The sequence below is a fragment of the Pongo abelii genome, chromosome 7, assembly GCF_028885655.2.
Source record: "Pongo abelii isolate AG06213 chromosome 7, NHGRI_mPonAbe1-v2.0_pri, whole genome shotgun sequence".
In the NCBI taxonomy this organism is placed as follows: domain Eukaryota; kingdom Metazoa; phylum Chordata; class Mammalia; order Primates; family Hominidae; genus Pongo; species Pongo abelii.
Genome location: NC_071992.2, coordinates 13795519 through 13807178, shown reverse-complemented (window position 1 = coordinate 13807178; position 11660 = coordinate 13795519). Strand labels below are relative to the sequence as shown.

At 45.7% G+C, this 11660-nt stretch overlaps 1 protein-coding gene across 2 annotated transcripts in view; it reads right to left on the bottom strand.

Annotated features, from left to right (window-relative positions):
- Nucleotides 1–6074: 6074 nt before the first annotated feature.
- MFHAS1 (multifunctional ROCO family signaling regulator 1) overlaps nucleotides 6075–11660 on the bottom strand; it is a 109401-nt gene continuing 103815 nt past the window's right edge. For both annotated transcript variants that reach the window (XM_024251290.3, XM_024251292.3), the window contains one exon: nucleotides 6075–8768. In XM_024251290.3, the coding sequence (XP_024107058.1) occupies nucleotides 8735–8768 (34 nt within the window). In that variant the 3' untranslated portion in view covers nucleotides 6075–8734. The remainder of the gene's footprint in view (nucleotides 8769–11660) is intronic.

Sequence of the window (11660 nt, the reverse complement as noted above, 5' to 3'; positions counted from 1 at the left end):
TGAGTAGCTGGGATCACAGTTACCTACCATCATGCCCAGCTGATTTTTGTATATTTGTAGAGACGGGGTTTCACCATGTTGGCCAGGCTGGTCTTGAACTTCTGACCTCAGGCGATCCACCCCCCTTGACCTCTCAAAGTGCTGGGATTACAGGTGTAAGCCACTGTGCCCAGCCAAGTATTTCTTTATAGCAGTGTGAAAACGGACTAATACTCTGAGGTACAAGATAGAATAAATGGCAGAGGCAGTGGATCAAGCAGCATTAACATAAGCAACTCCATCTTAGAAAACGACTCCATCTTACATTTTAAAAGGCATCATGCCGACAGGGACCAGATGTTCACCTAATCAAAAGACACTGCACCCAGCCAGATAAGGACAAAACCAGGCACACTTTTCCACTATCAGTCCTCACCAAAGGACTCTGGAGAGCAGGACTTCGCCAGCTCAAAACGCCCATCTTAACAGACACTGTCTTGCTGTCACTTGTGATAAGCACCTGGCATCCACCTCTGAAGTCTGTGCCCACATTAAAGACTCTTCCTTGCAAGACCTTGCAGGACATTCTTTTTGTCTACATTGCTCTTCCTGGACTGGTTAACCCTTTCCCTCATCCCTTTTCTCTTTTTTTTCTTTTTTTTTTGAGACAGAGTCTCACTCTGTCACCCAGGCTGGAGGGCAGTGGCACCATCTCGGCTCACTGCAACCTCTGCCTCTCAGGTTCAAGCAGTTCTCCAGGTTCACCCTCAAAAGTAGCTGGGATTACAGGTGCACGCCACCACACCTGGCTAATTTTTGTATTTTTATTCAAGATAGGGTTTTACTACGTTGGCCAGGCTGGTCTCAAACTCCTCACCTCAAGCGACCTGCCTGCCTCGGCCTCCCAAAGTGCTAGGATTACAGACGTGAGTCACTGCACCTGGCCTCTCTTAATGTAAAATTTACTTTATTTGATGTGGAATGTTTAATCTATAACATTTATATATCGATTAAGCATACCACACTATATACGGTTTGCAATGCTGACTTTTGGAACGGTTAGAGCCTCACAGCTCTGACTACTGACTGAATGGGTAATAGTAAGGAGAATCGCCTCCTTGGTAATTCTATGTAGCTCATGGCTTCTGTGATTGAAATAGCATCAACAAAAGTCTGACATTGTGGAAAGACACAAATGTGTGGGTCTGGTTATCTGACCTTGAGACACTCCGAATAGCCAGGATTCAAATGGAGGTAGTCTGGAGTCAGTGCACCTAGCTGCCTCCTACATAATGCAAAAGACAAGTGATTCTCTATGATTTGATGCCATCTGTGCCTCAATTATGAACGCCTGAGACTGCACTGAAGTACATGGCCCTACTTTGGAAACACTAGTCTGGGGGCATGTCCAGACGGCTCTGGGGAAAGGTGTCTTCCTTCCACGCTCAGATACACATGGAAATGCTGCACATTCTTTCAGCTTTTGGAGATGCACCTTTTGTATTGGTATCTAAAGGGTTCTCAGAGTCCTGCAGCAAAGGCTCTCTTAAGCTTTCTTTTTCTTCTTTAGAGACAGGGTCTCATTCTGTTGCCCAGGCTGGAGTGCAGTCGTGTGATCATGGCTCACTGCAGCCTCGACCTACTGGGCTCAAGTGATCCTCTTGCTTCAGCCTCCTGAGCAGCTGGGGCATGTGCCACCACACCGGGTTTTTTTTTTTTTTTTTTTTTTTGGTAGAAATGAGGTCTCACTGTGTTGCTCAGACTGGCCTCAAACTCCTGAGGTCAAGCAATCCTCCCACCTCAGCTTCCTGAGTAGCTGGGACTACAAGCATGCCACCATTTCCGGCTGATTAAAAAAAATTTTTTTGGTAGAGATGGGGATCTCACTGTGTTGCCCAGTTTGGCCTCAAACTCCTGACTTCAAGCAATCCTCCCTTCCTTGGCCTTCCAAAGTGGTGGAGTTACAGGCATGAGCCACTGTGCCCAGCCTCTTTTAAGCTTTCTTTAATGCAGCACTTCTTATTGGATCTCAGAATCATTTTAAAGAGGAGCCTGTATTTGTACCTCAGGAGACGCAAATGTTCCATGAAGCAGTCTGAATCCTTCTCAGCATTTAGAATAAAATTCATTTCATTAAAAAATATTCCTAGTTTTTAAAGATGAAGAAAGTATTGCTTCCCTGAAAGAGGTTACAAATATTCAAATAGGGTTTCTGTTACCTGGTGAATTTTCTCATGCCGTCAAACACAGATCACTTTAGAAGGTCATCTGCTTTCTAACACCCCTTCCAGTCCTTCCACACCCCCTTCTGACTTGGCAGCAGGAGCAGCATTTCCACCAGGTGATGGCCTTTGTCACTGCCAGTTCCACTGGGAGGCACCAGCAGCCATGGGCAAAGGAAGCCCTGGGCATTTGAATTTGGCACAGAAGCTGCCACCATGTGTCAGGCACTCTATTCAAAGAGTGAAAGGAAAATAGAATCTCAGGATCTCAAACTCAGGATGGCAAAGGGAAAGTTCAGCATGGGAACTGAGTCACGCAAAAACTGCTGTTCCTTCTGTTCCCAGACAGCTGTAATTTCACAATCTCATGTCACAGCCTCATTTCCTATACTCCCTCTTTAAACGTTAACTTTATCTTATGTAAAATGTAGATTTACTGAGCTTAACTTGTGTAAAATGTAGATTTACTGAGCTTATCTTGTGTAAAATGTAGATTTACTAAGCTGGAGACAATGAATAATTGCTTTTTTCCTCTACTCCCTCTTTTCACAGGTAAAATGTAAATTCACTGAAGCTGATCAGAGCCTCACAAGAAGGAAACCATCCGCCTCATTGCCTACCCTCCCTACTTTTCCCTGTTGCTTGCTCTTTCCCTTTTCAATACCAAAGTTCCCAAAACCCCTTTGGAAAAAACACAGGTCACAGATGCTCCTGTGATCTGTGCTTTTTACTAGGCGCGTCCTTGACCTTGGCTAAATAAACCTCAAATCTATTGAGACCTGCCTCACTCACCTTTTGGTTTACAAAAGTTCAGTGAACCTGGAAGTTCTTTCAAAAAGCTCACAAAAAGGGGAAATTGCCTTAGGAGGGAACAACATATGTGATAAGCAATGCCCTTCTAATTGTCACCACTGACACGTACTTCTGCGTGGCCTGCTCAGCAAAGAACTGTTTCTTGATAAAGAAAAACAAGGCCCAAATTGATGTGTGCTAATTGCACGACCTTCACCAGGAAGAGGGAGGCAGTGGCACAGAGTGAGTGCTTGGGGTTGCTGTGTGTCCGGAAATGGTGGGTTCTTGGTCTCACTGACTTCAAGAATGAAGCCGCGGACCCTCGCGGTGAGTGTTACAGGTCTTAAGGTCGGGCGTGTCTGGAGTTTGTTCCTCCTGATGTTCGGATGTGTTGGGAGTTTCTTCCTTCTGGTGGGTTCGTGGTCTCGCTGGCTCAGGCAGGAGTAAAGCTGCAGACCTTCGAGGTGAGTGTTACTGCTCATAAAAGCAGTGTGGACCCAGAGTGAGCAGCAGCAGGATTTATTGCAAAGAGCAAAAGAACAACACTGCCACACTGTGGAACGGGACTCGAGCAGGTTGCTACTGCTGGCTCGGGCAGCCTGCTTTTATTCTCTTATCTGGCCCCACCCACATCCTGCTGATTGGTAGAGCCAAGTGGTCTGTTTTGAGAGGGCTCTGATTGGTACGTTTACAATCCATGAGCTAGACACAAAGGTTCTCCACGTCCCCACTAGATTGGCTAGATACAGAGTGTCACACAAAGGTTCTCCAAGTCCCCACCAGAATAGCTAGATACAGAGTCGACTGGTGCATTCACAAACCCTGAGCTAGACACAGGGTGCTGATTGGTGTGTTTACAATCCCTGAGCTAGACATAAAGGTTCTCCAAGGGCCCACCAGAGTAGCTAGAGACAGAGTGTGGATTGGTGCATTAACAAACCCTGAGCTAGACACACGGTGCTGATTGGTGTATTTACAATCCCTGAGCTAGACAGAAAGGTTCTCCAAGGCTCCACCAGACTCGGGAGTCCAGCTGGCTTCACCCAGTGGATCCCGCACCAGGGCTGCAGGTGGAGCTGCCTGCGAGTCCCGCGCCGTGCGCCCGCACTCCTCAGCCCTTGGGTGGTCGATGTGACTGGGCGCCGTGGAGCAGGGGGCGGCGCTCATCGGGGAGGCTTGGGCCGCACAGGAGCCCACGGAGCGGGTGGGAGGCTCAGGCATGGCGGGCTGCAGGTCCCAAGCCCCGCCCCGCGGGAAGGCAGCTAAGGCCCGGTGAGAAATCGAGCGCAGCGCCGGTGGGCTGGCACTGCTGGGGAACCCAGTACACCCTCTGCAGCCGCTGGCCCGGGTGCTAAGCCCCTCATTGCCCGGGGCCGGCAGGGTCGGCCGGCTGCTCCGAGTGCGAGTGCGGGGCCAGCCAAGCCCACGCCCACCCGGAACTCCAGCTGGCCCGCAAGCGCCGCGCGCAGCCCCGGTTCCCGCCCGCGCCTCTCCCTCCACACCTCCCTGCAAGCTGAGGGAGCCGGCTCCGGCCTTGGCCAGCCCAGAAAGGGGCTCCCACAGTGCAGCGGTGGGCTGAAGGGCTCCTCAAGTGCCGCCAAAGTGGGAGCCCAGGCAGAGGAGGCGCCGAGAGCGAGAGAGGGCTGTGAGGACTGCCAACACGCTGTCACCTCTCAGCTGGATGCAGCCGTAGGGCCAGCCACACCTCTCCCACGTGGGACGCACCTCTTGTGACACTTCTCTTTTGGAAATTCTAACTGCCTCCTAGTTTCCTCTGTTCTGTTGGCAGAAGTGGCTTTGAATTCTGCGCACCCCACAGCTCTACCTGCCTTGTCAGGAGTCTTGCAGTGAGGCCCTCCTGGTCTGAAGCGATCCCTTCTTCCCTGTATTGCGCTGTCTTCAGGGCAGGGCTCCTCTTGTTACAGTAGGTAGTCAGGCAGACATGAGCAGGGCAGAAGAACCCCCCCAAGCAACCATCAGGTGAGATGGTCAGGTGGTTGTTACACTGTCTCTCTTAAATAATAATTGGTCACAGCCGGTGCCAGGGAAAGGCAGGCTCCCAACAGATAGAAAACACCTGAAGCTGGTGAGCAGCCGCTTTCGGATAAGAGCTCAGGAGTTGGGTGAGTGGGCTCAAGCATGCGCATTAAGAGGCAAAATGACAGCGTTTGACTGGTATAGGACCTTCTAGAGCCATTCAACTAGTAAGGGAAGAAAACCTCAAGTGAGCATGCGCACAACTCCAGTAACACTGCGCATGCGCCCCCCTCCCAAGCGCTGGGAGGCCACTGCGCATGTGGACAGCCCACCCCAAGGAAGAATCAGGGGAGACCTCGGAAAAATGCCAACGTATAAAACCCCAGGTCAAAGGTCAAACTGTGCACTTGATCTCTCAAGCCGCCTGCTTGGCCCTCTTCCAAGTGTACTTCCTTTCGTTCCTGTTCTAAAGCTTTTTAATAAACTTTCCCTCCTGCCCTAAAACTTGCCTCGGTCTCTCCCGCTGTCTTATGCCCCTCGGTTGAATTCTTTCTTCTGAGGAGGCAAGAATTGCTGCAGACCCGTTATGGATTCACCACGTTAACACCCTGGCTTTGGTCCTTCCTTATCTTCTCTTTGCCTTTATTTAAACAATATGGAGGACTAAATCCTCTGATGGGTACCTGAGGGGCCTGCTCTTCCAGTTTGCAAATAGCGCACCCTGGGCAGTATGTAGCAGGACTTCTGCCAAGAGCCTTTGAAAGAAAGATCAGGGGAACTTCCAAAGCTACCATAAATTCAACAGCTGTGACTTAGGAATATAGTGGATCATTGAAAAAAAAAAAAAGATTCTGATTTAAGAGAGCTGATATTCAAGAGTTACATCCTCAGCCTGAAAACAGGCAGTTTTAAAACAGGGACTCTTTAGTTTTCTCTTCGGGGACCAATTACCAAACAGATGAGAGCTACCACCACCCACCTCCCACAGCTCCAACAGTACCACTAAGGACTAAAACTATAAAACAGTCATTCCTTAACTGATAGAATTAAAAGTAAAAACAAATGAACAAAATTAGAAATAATTAAGCTCTGGGAATACAACTGTTTAACCATTTCTTTGTATTTTTATTGATTTTTCTTTTTTAATTTCTGCCCAGTTACGACAACGAAATGGGAAACCACAATTACAATTCACAAACCATGGCATGAAAAACAACACGCACCCCATCAGGAATTACACCAAACCCTTTCCTTTTTATTCATTCAAAAGAGAGTCCAATACACAAGTGTCAAATATGAGCACTGTCATTTCATTTTTTCTTAGAAGGGGGAAAAACATTTATTTTGGCAGTGCTTTGACAATTCCAGGAAGTGGTTTTGATACCACAAGTTGCAGGAATAGAAACCCTAACAAACTTGGAGGGCATTTGTTTGAGAGGCAAGGGACGCCTTGCTTAGAAAACATTCCTCTTGTGCTTAGTGAATCGCCTGTCGCCTCAGTGGGCTGCTGTGTCTTTCCAGGTGCTGAAAGAGAAAACGGAATTTCTTGCATAGACAGCTGAGGAGTCCTGTAGAGCAGAGTGATTTTTGTATCTCCAACCCTCCTCCCACCCTGAAACAAATTCTCAAGCTTCTCTGGAGCATCTTTTGGTCACATGACCCTCTATCATGGTAACCCTTTTGCTAAGACACATGTGACACCAAGGTTTCTTCTGACACTGCTTCTCTAGGGTTCAGATGACAGCACAAAACATTACTTGTCAAAAATATTAGATATTAAGAATGTGGGCATTTATGTTCATAACAGCAAATACTTTGTAGGGTGTGTCACCCAAAGGAGCATTTTTGTCATTTAATATGGTCCCCGGGGAGTTAGCCCAAAATCATACAAATAAGCCTTTTCCTAAAGACGGGTCAAAGTTGGTTAATTTAACAGTTGAGGAACTGTCTCATGCCAATTAAAAAATTCTTACTTCCCAACTATTCAATGGTCCAAAAAGCAATTAAATGTTACCATTCAGTTTTACACACATGCACACGCACACAGACGCGCACACACACGAGAACTGTGACAAAAGGATTCACCAGATTAATGTTGTGACTGTGTTCTAAAAGAAAACGAAATCTCAAACTTGAGGTGTCCTATTCAAGTACTAAAAAAATGCAAACATCGTCTGATCCCATTCGATTTTTAGGATCATAAGAAATCATTCTCCGAACTGCAGATTCTGGAGTCAGTGAAATTAACGCCTGGGGCACAAAATATTCTACAAAAATCGGTTTGTGATGTCTAGCAGGGCAGTCGCTTGCTCCTTATTTCTTTTAAAAAACATGTTGAGACTTTGTATACTGTGGCCTTCCAAGAGTCAATACTTTACGAAAGAAGTAAAAGAGTAGCGAGTACCAGCAACTCACTCTTCTCGTCTGAGGCTGGCGAGAAGCAGCCAGTTTTATACATTTTCGATCAACCCACGGAGGAGGCAAATGTAAACAGAGTTTTTTACACTCTCCGAAAAACATGTTACTACTGTAGCATATGCTGTTTGGCCCAATTAAAAGTAGAATGGAGAGCAATTTGTTTGGTTGGCTTTTTAAGTTTTACCTTGTGAAGATTTTAAAGCAAGGGTTTTACTAGTTCTTGGCAGGAGACCGTCCAATCAGAGGCTCTGTATTTATAAATAACCCGTGTGGCATTATGCTCTCCAATGAACATAACTGGAGCCTAAATTCACAACCTTAAGGTCTGACAGCCAGATGTGGAAGGTCTACAAAGAGCTCTGCTAATAAGTAATATGTTTGCAAAGTGCTCTGCTAAGTAAGGTACTTATTAAGCAGAGCACTTTGTAAGATTCAGAACTGACTCCTGATTATCTTAAGCCATTAAAAGACTCAAGTTTTGCATGGACTTTTCGTCCTCTTTGGCCCCTGAGTGTGCCCCATCTCTGCCCAGCACTAATAACACATTGGAGAGCAAAGGATTTCCCACCAGCGTGCCTGATGATTTATATAGGCAGGGACCTTTATTGAAAAGAAGGGAAGGGACACGGTCTTAAATGCACATTTAAGGTTGTTTCTGATTATTGGCAATCTCTATGAACCAACACTTAATCCACGGGCTAACAGGGAGAATTTTTTTTTTAATCTGAGGAGGATTAAAGAATAAAGAAAAAACAAAAAAGTCTTACACTAAAATAAGAAATCAGCCCCATCTTGGCACAGTTCTCATGCAGAATATTGCACCCAGTGTGAACTAACGCTAGAAGCTTCAAACTGTATAAATTTAAATGTATTTGTATATTATAAAAATAAAGATAAACATATACATATTTTACACTAGTTATGGAACAGCAATGAACGTCAGTCGATCCCTCTTTCACATTTAACAGAACTGAAATCTGAGTGCTCTAAATACTGCCACCTGTGCTGTAACTATGGCTTATATGTGCACGGAAAACAAAATCCCTGAGAAGCCATTCGACTTTTTTTTTTTTTTTTTTCTTTTCTTCAAGTAGCGCGCTCCTTGGAGGATCACAGTTCTGAGGTTCAGGTTGTAAAACATTTGCTCCATGTTCTCGCCCATGCTTCCCCCCACCACCCCCTCCCCACCTCTTCCCCAGTCTTCCAAAAAGCACCCTGCAAGCACGCGTTGTCACTCAAGTTCACAGAACACGCTGGGGGGAGTGCAGAGGGTCTGCCAGGTGCAAAAGATGGTCCAGGTGTTCAGATGCTCTCTTTTCTCCATGGAAATTCCACAGCCACAAACGTCACTGGTTTCTGTGCTTTTCACCAACGTTCTTCCTGTATGGGTGGACAAGAAGAAAGCACAGAGATGACAAAAAGGTACTGGACAATGCTACCCTCAATAAGAAAAGGAAGTGATGATAGAAATCTATTTTCTGCACATATTTTCATTTCTACTTCTAGGACTCATTATAAACATGTAAATGTCAGGCAACTAATGTCCCCACAAAGGAAAGAGTCATTTTAGCAGTCCATTTGCCAAACATTTCTGTTAGTGTGTTAAGCTCAGTTCAGCTATAAAGAGGGAACTGTACTAACTGGCTGTCACCACTTACTCTACTGTAATTTTATAGCTTAACTAGACCTCTAACAACCCAAAACTCTAAACACGGAACTGTTTCCTTTCAATAAACACACACGGTCACACACAGACACACACCAAATAATCCTCTAGGAGAAAGAATATATACTAAAAAGTGAGATGTCTGTCCACCTAAAATGCATGATTTTACTTAAAATGTTATAAGTTAAGTTGTCCACGAAAATCTGGAGCCTGATCAATATAGAATGAATAAACTACTGCAGCCTCAGCAAATAAAGCGGGATTCAGTTCCAATAAAATGGTTAGAGGAAAAAATATCAAGTGTTCTTCTCATTTTTGCTTCCCTACAATGACATGTGATGGGATGTTTTTGAAAGTGTTTTTTTTTTTTTTTAGCAACTTTTAATAAAATATACAAAGACATTGAAAGGAAAGGAAAAAGGAGTTATGATTCTTTTCCTCCCATCCCCCATCTCTCGTTAGGAGAGACACCGATTTCATGGACACTGATAATTCAGCATCTGCCTAAACACTTCTCCAGTCCATACAAGATTGTCATGGGCTCATTCAAGCATGATAATAATGACATCACCAAAACAAAGCAAAGCAAAACAAAACAAAACAAACAAAAAAACGAAAAACCTCTCATTTACTAACTACATGCCAGGAATTACGTTGTTCACTCTAGTGCATTATTTATCTTCAACTCCTAACAATCCCACCATGTAAGTTCCATCTTACTCAGCATTTTTTTTTTTTTTTTTTTTTAAAAGAGACAGAGTCTCGCTCTGTTGCCCAGGCTGGAGTGCAGTGGTGCAGCCTCCTGAGTAGCTAGGACTACAGATGCCCACCACCATGCCCGGCTAATTTTTTGCATTTTTAGTAGAGACGGAGTTTCACCATGTTAGCCGGGATGGTCTCTATCTCCTGACCTCATGATCCGCCCGCCTTGGCCTCCCAAAGTGCTGGGATTACAGGTGTGAGCCACTGCGCCCGGCCTCAGCATCTTACTAAGAAGGGAACTAAGGTTGCAAAAGATGAAATAACTTCCCCAAGGGTGCATACTAGCGAGTGACAGAGCCAGGCCTTTCACTAGGGTGATCTGATGCCAAAGCTAAAAGAGAAGTTGGATATTTGGAGCTCTAGGAAAGAGTTTCACATTTCTAAAGCACTCTGCCATGAGAATTTTTTGAATGCCTATTAATATAGTAAACTCCCAGAAGAGAGGGTTTTGAAAACTGCCTCAAATTCAACTAATAACATAATCAATCTAACTGTAAGGAGGATGGCAGTGTAAAAACACATGTCTCAACCTAGCAGCTAACTTTGGTGGTGTGAGTTTTGGGTTCACGTGGGAGATGTGTTACATAAACATTTTCCCACTGAATCTAACAGACCTTCAGAAATGCAGACAGTCTGCTCCCTGGGCTACACGTAAGACTGAGAAACACAAGAATACCTAATCAAGGGCACCTAGAGGGAATATCCCACTGTTCAACCAGCTTGAAAATTGTTTCACATCTATGCCTTTTTCCACATTTGGGATCTTAGAGAAAACAACCATCAAAATCACCAACCTTCTCTGTTTCTCCCCACCTCTCTATCTCCATAAACTTGTCCTCCTCCTTCAAGATCCACCTCAAAAACGACTTCCTGGAACTTTTCTTGATTCTTCCTAGTAGAGTTCTTTCTGTAAGCCCTGTGCTTACAGGACTCTTCATACACCTATCATGGCAGGTACCATGTTTCAATTATAATTAGACTCTGATAAGTTTGCCTGGTTATGGCTTTGATCCCTATCTTCTCCAAAGAGGCTATTAGGTTCTGGAGGGCAGGATTTGATTTAGTTCTTTATGTATCCTCAACACCCGGCCCAATGCCTACTAGAGGATAATTACTCAACAAAGATCTGTTGAATGAATGATGGGTCAGATGTGATGAAAAAGCCACAGGTAAAAAGTAGCCAAGATACTATGAGATCATTACCAAAAGAGGTATATAAAAAGTATTGAGGAGAGCCAGGTGCGGCAGCTCATGCCTGTAATCCCAGTGCTTTGGAAGGCTGAGGCAGGCAGATCACCTGAGGTCAGGAGTTTGAGACCAGCCTGGCCAACATGGCAAAACCCTGCCTCTACTAAAAATGCAAAAATTAGCCAGGCGTGGTGTTGCACGCCTGTAGTCCCAGCTACTCGGGGGGCTGAGGCAGGATAATCGCTTGAACCCAGGAGGCGGAGAGTGCAGTGAGCCAAGATTGTGCCAATACACTCCAGCCTGGGTGACAGACAAAGACTCTGTCTCAAACAAAGAAATAGAAAGTACTGAGGAGACATGAAGAACAGAGTGACTGGTTACAGTTAGGACGGTTAGGGGAGGCTCCCCAGAGGAGCTGACACATGACCTTGGCCTCAGCAACCAATGGGCCTTCACTGGGTAGGAGAGAAAGGCAGCAGCCAGCCAGGGGACTGAGAGGCAGCCAGGGCCCACCACGGTTGACCTCCCATGGTAAGGGAGTGTCCTGTGTGTTGGAAGAGTGGCCGGGTCTGATTGTGCAGGGCCTTGTGAGCCATGGCCAGGAGTCTGAACTTGAGCCTGTTATCACCAGGAAGCCATCCAAGGCTTTTCAAGAG